The sequence below is a fragment of the Dama dama genome, chromosome 22 (assembly GCF_033118175.1).
Source record: "Dama dama isolate Ldn47 chromosome 22, ASM3311817v1, whole genome shotgun sequence".
NCBI classification, from domain to species: domain Eukaryota; kingdom Metazoa; phylum Chordata; class Mammalia; order Artiodactyla; family Cervidae; genus Dama; species Dama dama.
In genome coordinates this window covers 13460379-13474173 of record NC_083702.1, presented here as the reverse complement: position 1 = coordinate 13474173, position 13795 = coordinate 13460379, and the positions used below count along the sequence as shown (strand labels likewise).

Here is a 13795-nt window from a genome sequence, read left to right as displayed (position 1 = left end):
CTCAGGTGCTTGGCTAATAGAGAAGGGGGGCCACCTTGGCTTCCCGATGGACCGGGGAGGGCTGGGAGGGGAGCTGACTGTCACCAAATCCTCCCCGCCCACATCCTGTTCCTCCCTAGTCCCAGCAGCCTCCCTAGAGACATCCATCAGAAGAGAGATGGGATGCTCACAGCCTGAGTGAGTAATGACGCTTCCCAGATCGGGGGGGGGTGGGGGGGGGGTGGGGGGGGTGGGGGAGGCAGGGGGATGACGGGGGTGGGAAAGAGACCACCCCACCAGCACTGGCCCCCGCTCTCAGCCCCTGTTTCTCTGACGCCTGGTCCCGCAAGCATTCCTAGAGTCTGTGAATCCTGTCCTTGGTGCCACACGCTGGGCAGCTTCAGGCAGGGCTGGGGGCCTGCCCACCCAGCGCCCCCAGGACACCTGGCACGTACATCCCCCCTCTTTTGGTTCTGAGGTGAAGGCGGGCCTGAAAGGCAATTTCACAAAGAGCTTATCAGCTGGGAGGTTTGAAGCGTGTGGAAGGAGCTGGGATGGCAGAGAGAGATGCGGGGTTTTTTGATGATAAAGAAGAAAGGGAGTGGTCTTCGCTGTGGACTGTGCAGGGCCCCTCGCAGGGAGCTGAGCTGAAAGGTGTGTGGAGTCTTTGAGCTCCTGCAGTGAGTTTAGTGCATTATTTGTGACAGATGGCTGCCCAGGGCCCCGCAGCGGAGTCACCCGGGACCCGCCTTCATCCACAGAGGCCACAGCTGCTGAGGACTTTACTCCCTCCCGGGGCATCTGTCCACACCCTGACCCTGCAGAGTCACGCCCAGAGCTCCCACAGGAGCCAGAGGAGGTGACCAGCAGCACGCTGCCCCAGACAGGGACCCTGCAGGTCCAGCATAAGGCTCTCCAGCCCCCACCCGGGTGATGCCAGCCAAGGACCCTGGGAGACCCCAGCCTTGGCCCCTGCATTCCAGGTCAGGGTCACCTCTGTGCCCGGCGGCTTCTAGTTCCTGCCTTCCCAAGCCTGCAGAGGGTCCATGGGAGGCACGCTCACAGCGCTGAGCCAGCGGCTAACAGAGCCGGCCACATTTGCGAGGCCTATGCACACCCAAAACCCAGCCCACCCTGGGCTCCATGCCCCACGCCCACTCCAGACCCCACATCACGTCTCTCCCGCTGAACCTTGGGTCCACACCATCCCCCATCCTCACCGGGCACTGGGGTGTCCGAGCATTACCCTCACCACCAAAGGAAAGGTTGGTGTAAAAGGCACAAGTCACAGTCCCAGCCCCAGGGCACTTGCAACCATTTTTAGTCTAAGCTCAAAGGTATATATTGGGCATGGCAATCGACTCGTGTTGCCATGGGGAATCCCATGGACAAGGAAGCCTGGTAGGCTATGGTCCACAGTGGTGAAAAGAGTCAGACACGACTGAAGCGACTTAGCATGCACACCCTGTCCCAGAAATATGTCTTCATCTCTCTGCTTCCACCATGTCTGACACAGAGTAACTTCCTAGATAGAAGAGCTAGAAAACCCCAGCCTCCGCTCAGAGCCCTGTTTCCAGGGTTCAATGTCACTGGTCATCAGCGAAATCAAATCAAAGCCACAAAGAGATACCAATGCCCACCTACCAGGAGGTGAAAACAGAAACAGAAAACACCACGTGCTTGTACAAACACGACCCATCCAGGACCCTCACACACCACCACTGCTGGGAGCAGAGACTAAAACAACCATTTTAGAAAGCCGGTCACGTCTACGCAAGTGCAATCTACCCATGTTCCACATCCCGGCAATTCCACTCTTGGCTATAAACCAATAGAAATGGGTTTTGATGAAAAGAATATGCAGATATATACTACTTAAAAATAGCCCAAATCTGGAAACAACCAAAATGCCTATCAATGGTACAAATCAATCGGATCAATTAGGCAGAGTCCCATGTGTGACTAGACCACACAATGATAAAAAAATAATGAACTACACCACTTGCAGCAACATGGATGAATCTTCGGGGCGGGCAGGGAATGTGGAGGAAAAGTCAGACACAGCAGAGCACATACTGTACGATCCTCTCAACAGCAAGTTCAAAACTCATCTGTGTAGTCAGACATCTGGGGAGTGGTTCTGCTGACCAGGATAGTGGCTGGAGGGACAGGCAGGGGGGTCGGGAGTGCTAGTGACACTTGGTTTCTTGATCTGGGCTCCAGCCACTTTATAAAGGTCCGCTGAGTGCTGCATCTTTGTGTGCGCAACTTATACATCAATAAACGGTTTGGAAAATTCCCATTTCTCTCCATTCAGAAGAGAAGGCTTCAGGACTGCCCTGGTGTTCCGGAGGCTAAGCCTCCAGGCTCTCAATGCAGGGACCCCAGGTTCAATCCCTGGTCAGGGAACTAGATCTCGCGTGCCGCAACTAAGACCCAACACAGTCAAATAAATTTAAAAGAATAAAAAGAAGGCTCCCCCCCCCCTGCAACTCTTTCATATTAAGGGACAAAGCTGTTCGTGTAAAAGAAATCGCTGATCATCTGCGAGCGCATGTAATAATGTAGTATTTTTTCATCTCCAAAATGAAGACAGTGAGATGATCTCTAAGGAACCTTCCAGCTCTAGACAGTCTGATGCTTTGATCCTATTCTTAGTAAAACCTCATTAATTGGTAATCAGAAATCCTCCTCAAATTAGTGAAAAGTAAAAAAAAAAAATACAGAACATTTGTTTAAAGATGACAGGGTGACTGCTTTTAAGAATAAGCGTATCACAAATTAAAATGTAAATGTCCACTAAATCGAAGTTAATGAAAAAAATAGCAATATACATTAGGCTTACACTATTTAACAATGTTCGAATGTTATTAGAATTCTGCGTGTCGCTCATCTGAGATCCTTATTTCAACCATTTTAATCAAGAGGAGTCAAGAATGCCAAATGACTACATCTGCCGTGTGACTGAGGGTAACACGGGCACAGAGAGCCCTCACTCCCGAGCCTGGCCCTTCCCGTCTCACACCGGGGACAAGGCGAGCCCAGGCTGAGCCCCGAGCTGACCCCCTCCTAGAGGACCGTCTCTGCACCAGGCTGCCTTGGAACACGGATTACTTAGGAGACTTAAGACACCCCCGGGAGCAGGTCAGCACCAGCGCCAGCCGCCAAGTCATGCAGGCAGCAGGGCGGGATTCGAGGCATCATCATAAATAAAACCCCTGCTCAGTGGCTAATCTCCCGGGCGCCTCATAAGCACACAAACAGATCCACGATGCAGGCCCGCAGTCTGTGAGCTTCTGCCCGAGGCCCCCCGCCTCCTGCCTCCTGCACAACAGCAGCGCTGCCGGCCCCGCCCCCGGGCCTCAGCGTCTCCCTCCGTACAATGGGCACACCCGCTCCACGACCCCCCTTGCCTTGCCTGGCAGACACAGGGACCGATGAATTTGGACTATTTCTGGGCTCCCTTGGCACGCAGGGGAGCAAGGCTCAAAGGAAGTCACTGCCTGGGGCCACGAAGCCACTTGAAAGGGCAGACCTGATCAGAGCACCGGCTCCTCCAGGACGTTCCCTAACAAGAGAGCCAGTGGACCTGGGCCCCTCGGTCAGCTCTGCTTCCCCACTGGCCCAGGGATGGGGGGCCCAAGTACTTGGCTCACAGGGTCCAGCTCCTCTGCTGAGATCTAGATGCACTGAGGACCTGGCTGCAGATCGTCAGTCCATCAGAAGGAAGGCCAGCTGGGCTGGGCCTCCCATGAGAACTCCCCCCCTCCTCAGGGCTCCACCACCTGTCTCTGGACCAAATTCGGATCACAGAGAGGCATTTCCTGAGCTCTGCCAGCCTGCTGACCCCGGAGGTTAATCCAACCCCTCCAGAGCCAGGCCTCACGGTGATGAGGGTCCCCCCCTCCAAGCGAGGAAACCACGAAATCCTAGCATTTCAGGGGCCTGAGACAGGGCTGAGCACCAAATGCAGAAAACTGCTTGTGGGTCTCACTGACTATTCACTACTGAGTGCCCGCCACTGTGTGCAAGGAACGGGGTGCCTTCCTACCCACCCTACATCCCAGGAGCGGGACCCTGCCTGGCCCTGCCGCCACTCTTCAGGAGCCAGCCGCCTGCCACTCCACTCTGCAGACCTGGACCTGAAAACAGAAGTGAAAACAGCTCCCAGGATTGTTGTGAGATGCAAAATGGAAATCTACATGAAAGGATGTTCATTGTTGTTGTTCAGTCACTAAGTTGTGTCCGACTCTGTGACCCCAGGACTGTAACCCACCAGGGTTCCCTGCTCTTTACCATCTCCTGGAGTTTGTTCAGATTCATGTCCATTGACTTCCCTGGTGGCTCAGAAGGTAGAGGGTCTGCCTACAATGCAGGAACCCGGGTTCGATTCCTGGGTCGGGAGGATCCCCTGGAGAAGGAAATGACAACCCATTCCAGTACTCTTGCCTGGAAAATCCCATGGACGGAGGATCCTGGTAGGCTACAGTCCATGGGGTCGCAAAGAGATACGACTGAACAACTTCACTTCAATGTCCATTGAATCGGTGATGCCATCCAACCATCTCATCCTCTTCGGAAACAAAAGGCTTTATCAGCACTGGTGGTCAGACCGTCCCTCCCCTCCCTTTTCTCTCCTAGGGAGGTGCCTTCCCAGCTCGGGTGTCTGCAAGGCCCTCTGCAGCTCAGCACCCAAAGAGGCTCTCCCTCCCTCTGGGCAACTTCTCACCCCAGTCACCCCACCTTCCAGGTCAGGACTGCAGGGGGTAGGCAGGGGTCCCACGGAGAGGAAAGAACTGAGAAGGCTGTCCCATCGACAGGAGGGAGGCGGCTGGCAGCAGCAGGTGAATCCCCAGCATCCGGGGGGTGGCAGCTCACTCGGGAGATAGTCTGTATCCTCCAGGGCAGAGCAAGGATTACATTGATGTGTTATCTGCTCCAACTCTTCCTGCCAGGAGTCGGGTATGATACCTCAGTAATACGGCCGGCTGACACTCCCCGCAGAGATATGCAACTTACACACGCTGGATCAGGCACCGCACGCTGACATCTGTCTCCCACAAAGACTTCCCACTCCAGGATGTGAGGCCAGGGACATCCTCCTCACGGCAGCATGAAGCTGCAGGCAGGACGCGAGCCTGGGGTCAGGGGGCACAGGGGGCACAGGGGGCCAGCCCCAGTGATCCAAGGCCCAGGCACCATGACTGATCAGATCGTTGAATTGCAGAGTCTGCAACACCCGGCACCAGGTGTGGCAGAGAGGGAGCAAGTGGACACAGAGGGGGAAAATGCAAAAGGAGAAAGCACAGTCCCTGCGCCGCGTCCTGGGCTCCAATTCTGGGGTTAAGACATGCACGCAAATATTTTACCAGGGGCAGAGCATGTGCGCTAAGTCGCTTCAGTCGTGTCCGACTCTTTGTGACCTTATGAACCATAGCCCACCAGGCTCCTCTGTCCATGAGATTCTTCAAATAATAATACTGGTGTGGGTTGCCATTTCTTTCTCCAGGAAATCTTACCGACCCCAGGGATCAAACCTGAGTCTCCTAAGTCTTCTGCATTGGCAAGTGGGTTGTTTACCACTAGCACCATCTGGGAAGCCTGAATAGAGTTTGGCAAGTGACAAGACAGAGGTAGAAACATAAAGAGAAAATTCGAAAGAGAAGCGATCAGGACTTCCCTGGTGGTCCAGTGGTTAAGACTCCATGCTTCCACTGCAGGGAACATGGGTTTGAGCCTTGGTCAGGGAACTAAGATTTCACATGAGCCCAAAAAATAAAACTAAATAAATACTTTTTTAAAAAAAGAGGGGGTGAGATCATCATATTCAACTAGGAGACAGGTAGGGGTGACAGGGCTTTAGGGCTTTAAGGACAAGATCTTTACACCAGACCCTGAACAGGCTTCCCTGGTGGCTCAGATGGCAAAGAATCCGCCTGCAATGCAGGAGACCTGGGTTCAGTCCCTGGGTTGGGAGGATCCCCTGGAGTAGGAAATGGCAACACACTCCAGTATTTTTGCCTGGAGAACTCCATGGACAGAGGAGCCTGGCGGGCTTCAGTCCATGGGGTTGCAAAGAGTCGGACACGACTGAGCGACTAAGCACACACATACATACTAAACAGAGATGCCACAGGACGACGGAGAAGGAGAGAGAGGACAGATTGTGATCCAGGTGGGGAAGGCCCGGGTTCACCCACCAGCTCACCCAGCCACTGCCTGCGGCACCAGGCAGCTCACCTGTGGCAGATGCAGAGGTGGGCAGGACAAACTTGCCTGGGAGGGTCTGCCTGACCGCAGCAGGGACCATGGAAGAGGACGCAGAGAAGCCTGGAAGAGAGCATTAGGGGCCTGCTGGAGAGATTCGCTCCTCTTGCCAGTCTGTCAGTGACAGGAGGAAGGAGGAGGCCCGTGTCCTCCGAGAGCCCCACTGCCCTCGGCCCAGCAGGCTGCCCGGGGCCCCGCCGTCTGGCCCAGCTCTCAGGATGGGCGAGATGGAGCTTTGAGCCGTGGCCCAGGACACCTGGAAAGAAAAGGGGGACACATAGCCCAGAGTCTGGTATAACCATAAGTTGTCTTACTAACTCCCCTTAAATCCACCCAGGAGACCTATTAGCGCAGCTGAAAAAGTGCTGAGGGGAAGGAAAATGGTCCTTGCCTGGCCCGAAAGCAGAGTTGGATTAAAGAAGCCAAAGAGTTGAAAATGCCCTCTTTCTCTTTCTCCCCGAACATCCATCACCTGAGGTCCCCACTGTCACTCATCCCCTCCCCAGCTGGAGGATGGGCCTGCCAGGGCCCATCACCAGGACTCTGGTGGAATGAAGCTGATGCCTTCTCTGCCGTCGGTTCTGGAGGTCTTGTGAGCCAGGAACGACCTTGTTACGATGGAAGCCCCCAGCCTCCACCACCACAGGATCACTGATTTAGCACCCAGCTGCATACGACACCATTCCAGAAGTGGTGGAGAGCAAGTTAAACAAACACAGGTTGATAAAATCTCAACACAAAAGATTGTCCAGCAGAGGCTGGAGGCTGTGTGTGGGTGCCGGTGCCCTGAGCACTTTCCCTGGGCCAGGCTCTGCTCTCACCACACCCACACTTCCTCCTCAGACGGTAGGCTGCTCTAAGGGACCCCTGAGGTTCCATCCATCTAAACAAATGGTGCTGGACCTCCACTTACCCACCCACACAACAATGAAGCTAGATCCCTACCTCATACCATAGACAAAGCCTAGCTCAAAAGGGATCAGGGATATATATGTAAGAACTAAAACCACAAAACTCTTAGAGGAAAACACAGGAGTAAATCTTTGTGACCTTGCACTAGGCAACGGTTTCTTAGATACACCAGAAACAAAAGTATTACAAGAAAAATTAGATAACTTGGGCTTCATCAAAATTAAAAACTTTTACGCTGCAAATGAGAGCACCGAGAAAATGAAAATGAAAAGACAATGCATAGAATGTGAGAACTGATTTGCAGATCTGATAAGGGGAGATATATAAAGGACTCTTACAGCTCAATAATTAAAAGACAACTCCATTTAAAAATAGTGCATATTAATAGATATTCCTATACAAATGGCAAATAAGTACAGGAACAGAAGCTCAACATTATTCATCACCAGAGAAATGCAAATCAAAACCATAATGAGATACCTTTTCACACCCACTAGGATGGCTACAAAAAGACAGACAATAACAAGTGTTGACAATGGAGAAACCAAAATCCTATACACATTGCTGGTGGGAATAATGGTGCAACTGCTTTGGAAAATAGTTGGGCGGTTCCTCAAAAGAGTGAAGCCCAGAGTTACCACGAAAAGTGAAAGTGAAACTCACTCAGTAGTGTCCGACTCTTTGTGACCCCATGGACTTTGTGACCCCAGGATACTGGAGTGGGTAGCCTTTCCCTTTTCCAGGGGATCTTCCCAACCCAGGGATCGAACCCAGGTCTCCCACATTGCAGGTGGATTCTTTACCAACTGGGCCACAAGGGAGGCCTAAGAATACTGGAGTGGGTAGCCTATCCCTTCTCCAGAGGATCTTCCCGACCCAGGAATCGAAACAGGGTTTCCTGCATTGCCATATGACCCAGCAATTCCTCTCCAAGGTATATAACCAAGAGAGATGATGACATGTCCACATATGAGCTCATACACAAATGTTCACTACAGCATTATTCATAATAGCCAAAAAATTGGAGTAACCCAAATGTCCATCAAGTGATGAATGGATAAACAAAAGGTGGCATACCCATCCAGTGAATCACCGTCGAGCAATAAAAAGGAACGGAGTGTGGTACTTGCTACAACATGGACGACGTCATGCTAAGTAAAAGAAGCCAGTCACGAAAGACCCCACTTTCAAGAAATGTCCAGAATAGACAAGTCTGTAGAGACATCAATCAGTGGTCGCCCAGGGCTGGAGGTGGCATAGGGGTTGGGGAGAAATGAAGGGTGACTACTAATGGGGCGTGGGGGGTTTAGGGGATGATAAAACACTCAAAAATAGACAGTGGTGATGATTAGACAACCTTGGAAACATATAAACCACTGAGTTGTACGTGAAACGGCTGGATTGGTTCACTCGTGCAGCAACAATAGAGGACCACAGGTTGGGTGGCTTACACATCATACATCTATTTTCTCCTGATCCTGGAGCCTAGAAATCTAAGACCAAGGTGCCACCAAGGTGGCAGGTTTGATTTCATTCTGAGACGCCTCTCCTCGGCTTTCAGACGGCTCTTTTCTTCCCATGTCTTCACACGGTCCCTCCTCTGAGTGTGTCTGTGTCCTGATTATCTCTCCAAGGACATTAACCACATTGGATTGGGATGCACCCTCATGACTTCATTAACCTTAATCACCTCTTTGGTGGTGGTTTAGTGGCTAAGTCGTGTCCGACTCTTGTGATCCCTGGACTGTTCCTGCCAGTCTCCTCTGTCCATGGGACTCTCCAGGCAAGAGTACTGGGGTGGGTTGCCATTTCCTCTCCAGGGATCTTCCCAACCCAGGAATCGAACCCAGGTCTCCTGCACTGTAGGCAGATGATTTACCAACCGAGCTATGAGGGAAGCCCTAATCACCTCTTTAAACACCCTATTTCCAAATATGGTCACATTTGGAGGTCCAAGGGGTTACAACTTTGACATATGAACTTAGAAGGGCCACAGCGCAGTCTGTAACGATGGGAGGATTCTATGGTATGTGAATTATATCTCAATACAACTATATTTGGGCTCCCCAGGTGGCACTAGTGGTAAAGAACCCCCCTGCCAATGCCGGAGACATAAGAAATGTGGGTTTGATCCCTGGGTCAGGAAGATCCCCTGGAGGAGGGCATGGCAACCCTCTTCAGTATTCTTGCCTGGAGAATCCCATGGACAGAGGAGCCTGGCAGGCTACAGTATATAAGGTCACAAAGAGTCAGACACGACTGAAGCGACTTAGCAAGCACACACGTATAACTATATTTAGAAACCCCCCACAAAGCCTCAGTTCAGTCCAGACTCTCAGTCATGTCCGACTCTTTGCGACCCCACGGACTGCAGCACGCCAGGCTTCCCTGTACATCACCAACTCCTGGAGCCTACTCAAACTCATGTCCATTGCGTCTGTGATGCCATCCAACCACAAAGCCTAGAGCCAGGTAATTCAACCATACACTTTACAACTGGGGAACTGGGGCCCAGAGAAGGGGAGTTGCTTGCCCTGAACCCCAGCATGTCAGAGACCAAGCGAGAGGCTCCTACTCCAAGTGTGGGGCTCCACCTACCACACCCTCCTGCCATCTTTGCCTCCTAACCCCAAACTAAACCATGGGGAAAGTACAAGAACATTACCGTTAAGAAGAAAAATGCCTAAGAAGCTAGATCATGTGCAATTAAGAAGCAAACACACTCCATGATTTGTGGGGACAGGGCGCAGACAGCACAGCTCCAAGGAGGCCCTGAAAGAGTCACGCCGTGACACGCACAGTCCGGGAGAGAGTTCCACACTCATTTCATGTCTGTCATCTGCCAGGCGAAACAGGAGCACGTTCCTGGGAAAGATGTGGTTTCCAGAAGAGTTGGCACTTCAGCTAATCCTGAAGCACAGGCCTGAGTCCACTGGGCTGAGGGCTTTCCAAGCCAAAGGAAATGCGTGACCCCAGGCAGGTCATTTCCAGACCCGTTCAGCAAACAGCAAGCTGGCCAGAGCAACGGAAGCAAAAGCTTTGTTCCAGGAGCGGCAGGGGATACCCAGCAAAGGGACACTGAGGTCAGGTTCCCAACAGCCTGCCCGCTATGCCCAGAAGCACAGACCTGAGCTCGTGACCGAGCTGCCGAAGGTTCTGGGCAAGGGTGGGATGTCACCTGAGCCGGGCTAGGGGAAGGGGATTTGAGCACAGCCAGCAGACGGCTGGTGGCCACTTCACTGGCTCTTGCACGAGGCATTCACAGGACAGGGGAGGATGGGGACAAAGAGAGCAGAACAAAAGACTCAATGGGAGCTGGACCCCTGAAACTCCCTGCTTCCAAGAGGGGCACTCTCGAATTCACCGTAATTTAATTTAGGAAGCAAGAAGTTGAGGGGACTCTCTGCAGGCCCTGAAAAGCCGCCAACTCCTGGAGCCCGTGTTGTGATCCGGTGCTGACAGCCCTTCATCTTTTCCATTTCTTGTGTTTTTTCAGGCGGTAAAGGGAGGGAGGGGGAGGGGAGAGAGACACAATGGAGTTGCTTGGTGAACAAAAGCCCCAGTACGTTTCTGTTCGTCATTTTCATCAGGGCGTGCCGCTCCATCGGCACCCTATAATCAGAGGTAAGCAGGGGCGCAGCCCGTAATGTGCAATTCAGGCATCGAGGCACCTGGACGGCGCTGGGCCTGCCTGCCCAAGTCCCGCCAAGCCTCTGTCTCTTCAGGGGTGGGGAAGGAAGGGCCAGGGACTCAGAGGAGGGGAAATGAAGTGAAGAGAAAGTCACTCAGTCATGTCCAACTCTTTGCAACCCCACAGACTCTAAGGAATTCCATAGAGTCCATGGAATAGAGTACATAAGGTCCATGGAAGTCCATGGAATTCTCCAAGCCAGGATACTAGAGTGGGTAGCCTTTCCCTTCTCCAGGGGATCTCCCCAACCCAGGGATCAAACCCGCATTGCAGGCAGATTCTTTACCAGCAGAGCCACAAGGGAAGTCCAAGAATACGGGAGTGGGTAGTCTATTGCTTCTCCAGGGGACCTTCCCGACCCGGGTATCGAACTGGGGTCTCCTGCATTGCAAGCAGATTCTTTACCAACACGGAGGAGGGGAGGACTCGGCACAAGAGGTCGAGAGGCCTCGGTTCAAGCCCTTGCTGTTCCCGCCCCAGGTCTGTGACCTTGAGCAAGACAAGGCCTGCCCCGGCTTCCGCTGTTCAGTCTACAGTGACGGCGACTAGTAGTTATTCCGCGTCTACTCTGTGCCAGCAACTATTTTAGTGGCTTTGCCCTCACAAAACCTCCTGGGAGAGGAGCATTAGTCTCCCCCGTTCCACAGATGGAGAAACCGGGGTTCAGACGTTAAACAAGTTAATCAAAGTCAGAAAACTCTGTCTAGTTTCGAAACCCCCATTCTTTTTTTAAAAAATTATTTTATTTTTTAATTGAAGTATAGTTGATGCACAGTGTTTGCTACAGTAAAGTGGTTCAGTTATGCACACACACACACACACACACACACATATATATATATACACACGTTCTTTTTCATTTTATTCTCCACTATGGTTTATCACAGGATATTGAATACATCTCCCTGTGCTATACTGCAGGGCCTCATTGTTTATCCATCCTACGCATAATAGTTTGCATCTGCTAACCCCAAACTCTCATTTCTTCTCTCCCCAGCTCCCTCCCTCGCGGCAACCACAAGTCTGTTCTCTGTGTCTGTGAGCCTGTTTCTGTTTCAAAGACAAGTTCATTTGTGTCATATTTGAGACTTCACATGAGTGATATCACATGGAAACTCCCATTCTCAAACTATACACACCAGTGTGAGTTAGGCGGAAATAACCCTGCTCTCCATTCTCTCACCCGCCTGCCTGAGGCTCAGTGGGGAGAACTCGTGCCCAATACTGCAAAGGTATCACCTGTATCGATACCATTGGCCTTCAGAAGCTGCAGGATTCAAGCAACCATGGATTGAAAAAAAAATTTTTTTAATTCCAAAAAGTTGAATTTGTTGCACACTGGCAACTACTGATATAGAATTTACATTGTGTATGGGCTTTCCAGGTGGCGCTAGTGGTAAAGAACCCACTTGTCAAAGCAGGAGACCTAAGAGACAAAGGTTCAGTCCCTGGGTGGGGAAGATCCCCTGGAGAAGGAAATGGCAACCCACTCCAGTATCCTTGCCTATTGAGAATCCCATGGACAGAGGAGCCTGGCGGGCTACAGTCCGTGGGGTCACAGAGTCAGACATGACCGAAGCGGCTGAGCATGCCCGCACGCAGAGATGATTTATGATTTATAGTATACGGCAGAATGTGCGCAGGTTATTTGCAAATTCTATGCCATTTTATCAAAGAGACTCAAGCATCTGCAGATTTTGGCATCTGGGATATTCCTGGAACCCCATCCCTGGATACCCAAGGGTAGCTGTACTGTACTTACTCCAGCTCTCAATCAGCTAGGCCTCCCCTCAGCTAGGGCCTTCTCCTCCAGGAAGTGCTCCCAGCGGGTCCAGCCCTGCTCCACCGCTCACCTACGGTCACATCCTCATGATGCTCTTGGTCCCTGGACTCTACTCGACTCTTAGAAGCAAAGTCCATCTCGCCCTGATTCCAGATTCTGGGAGACTGTCCTCTCCAGAGATGGTGGGCGGGGTCAGCACCCCCTCCTAACCACTGCCCCCCCCCCCCGTCCTGGAGGGGGACACGAGAGAGGGTGCAGAGTGCCCAGCTCAGGGCCCCATGACAGGCTCTGGACCCAGGCACCCCCACACCCTGGACGCCCATCCCCTCAGCAGTCACTCCTGCCAGAGGAGCATCCAGACGCATCTGGAGCTCCCGATACCACAGGAAGGACACCAACCTGTTATTAACAGAGGAAAATGGGACCTGACACTGTCAGTGATCTGAAACCTCCCAGCCGAGGGAAGCTTTGTTTTTTCAATAAATAATAAATAACACAGGGTGTTTATTTCTCCAGCAAGTCGTATTTCTTAAGTATCACTAGGCTCGTACGTCAGGGCTGTCAGCCGGGGAAGGAGAAAACGAAACGGTGGCTTCAAGACCTTCTCTTTCCAGAGGAGATCAAAGCACCTCACGCAGACCCCCTCTGTCGTCCCTCCGGCTCTCAGCGGGGCAGGGGATCGGCAACCCACCTGCGGTGAGCACCCGCTGACCGCCTCAGGGGCCAAGTCCTCCCTCCCCGGCTCAGCCAGTTCCCACCTGGTCCCACCTCCAGTGCCCATTCTGCATTGGGCAGGGCCCTTGGAAATGAAGATGTGGTCTCTTGCTCGAGACTGATAGACAGACAGACATTCCCGTCTCAGCACACACTGGACGGTGCACAGAGAACACATCCCTCAAGACGGCTCGGTTAGTTCTAACCCCGGAGCAGCCTCCTGAGGAGGACCGAGGAAGGACCGCCTACCCGCTCAGGACACGATCAACAGCCCCACCAGACACTTTCAGCACGGTGCGTCTGTGTCTCAAGAGTGTCAGCAATCACAGGATGCTTCCTACATCATGCTCCTGGTGCGGGTCATTCCCCTCCACATGATTCGTGGTCATCCCAGGTGGCAGGAGTGGTGAAGAACCCGCCTGCCAATGCAGGAGACATCAGAAACTCAG

At 52.5% G+C, this 13795-nt stretch overlaps 1 protein-coding gene across 2 annotated transcripts in view; it reads right to left on the bottom strand.

The window, feature by feature from the left end:
* Nucleotides 1–13795, bottom strand: part of TSPAN9 (tetraspanin 9) — a 187817-nt gene that overhangs the window by 104894 nt on the left and 69128 nt on the right. Inside the window, exon 2 of one of the 2 annotated variants that reach the window (XM_061124705.1) lies at nucleotides 6220–6309. The exons of the other annotated variant lie outside the window; for it this stretch is intronic. Within the exon in view, the coding sequence (XP_060980688.1) occupies nucleotides 6220–6289 (70 nt within the window). The 5' untranslated portion in view covers nucleotides 6290–6309. The remainder of the gene's footprint in view (nucleotides 1–6219; nucleotides 6310–13795) is intronic. 2 annotated transcript variants of the gene reach the window in all.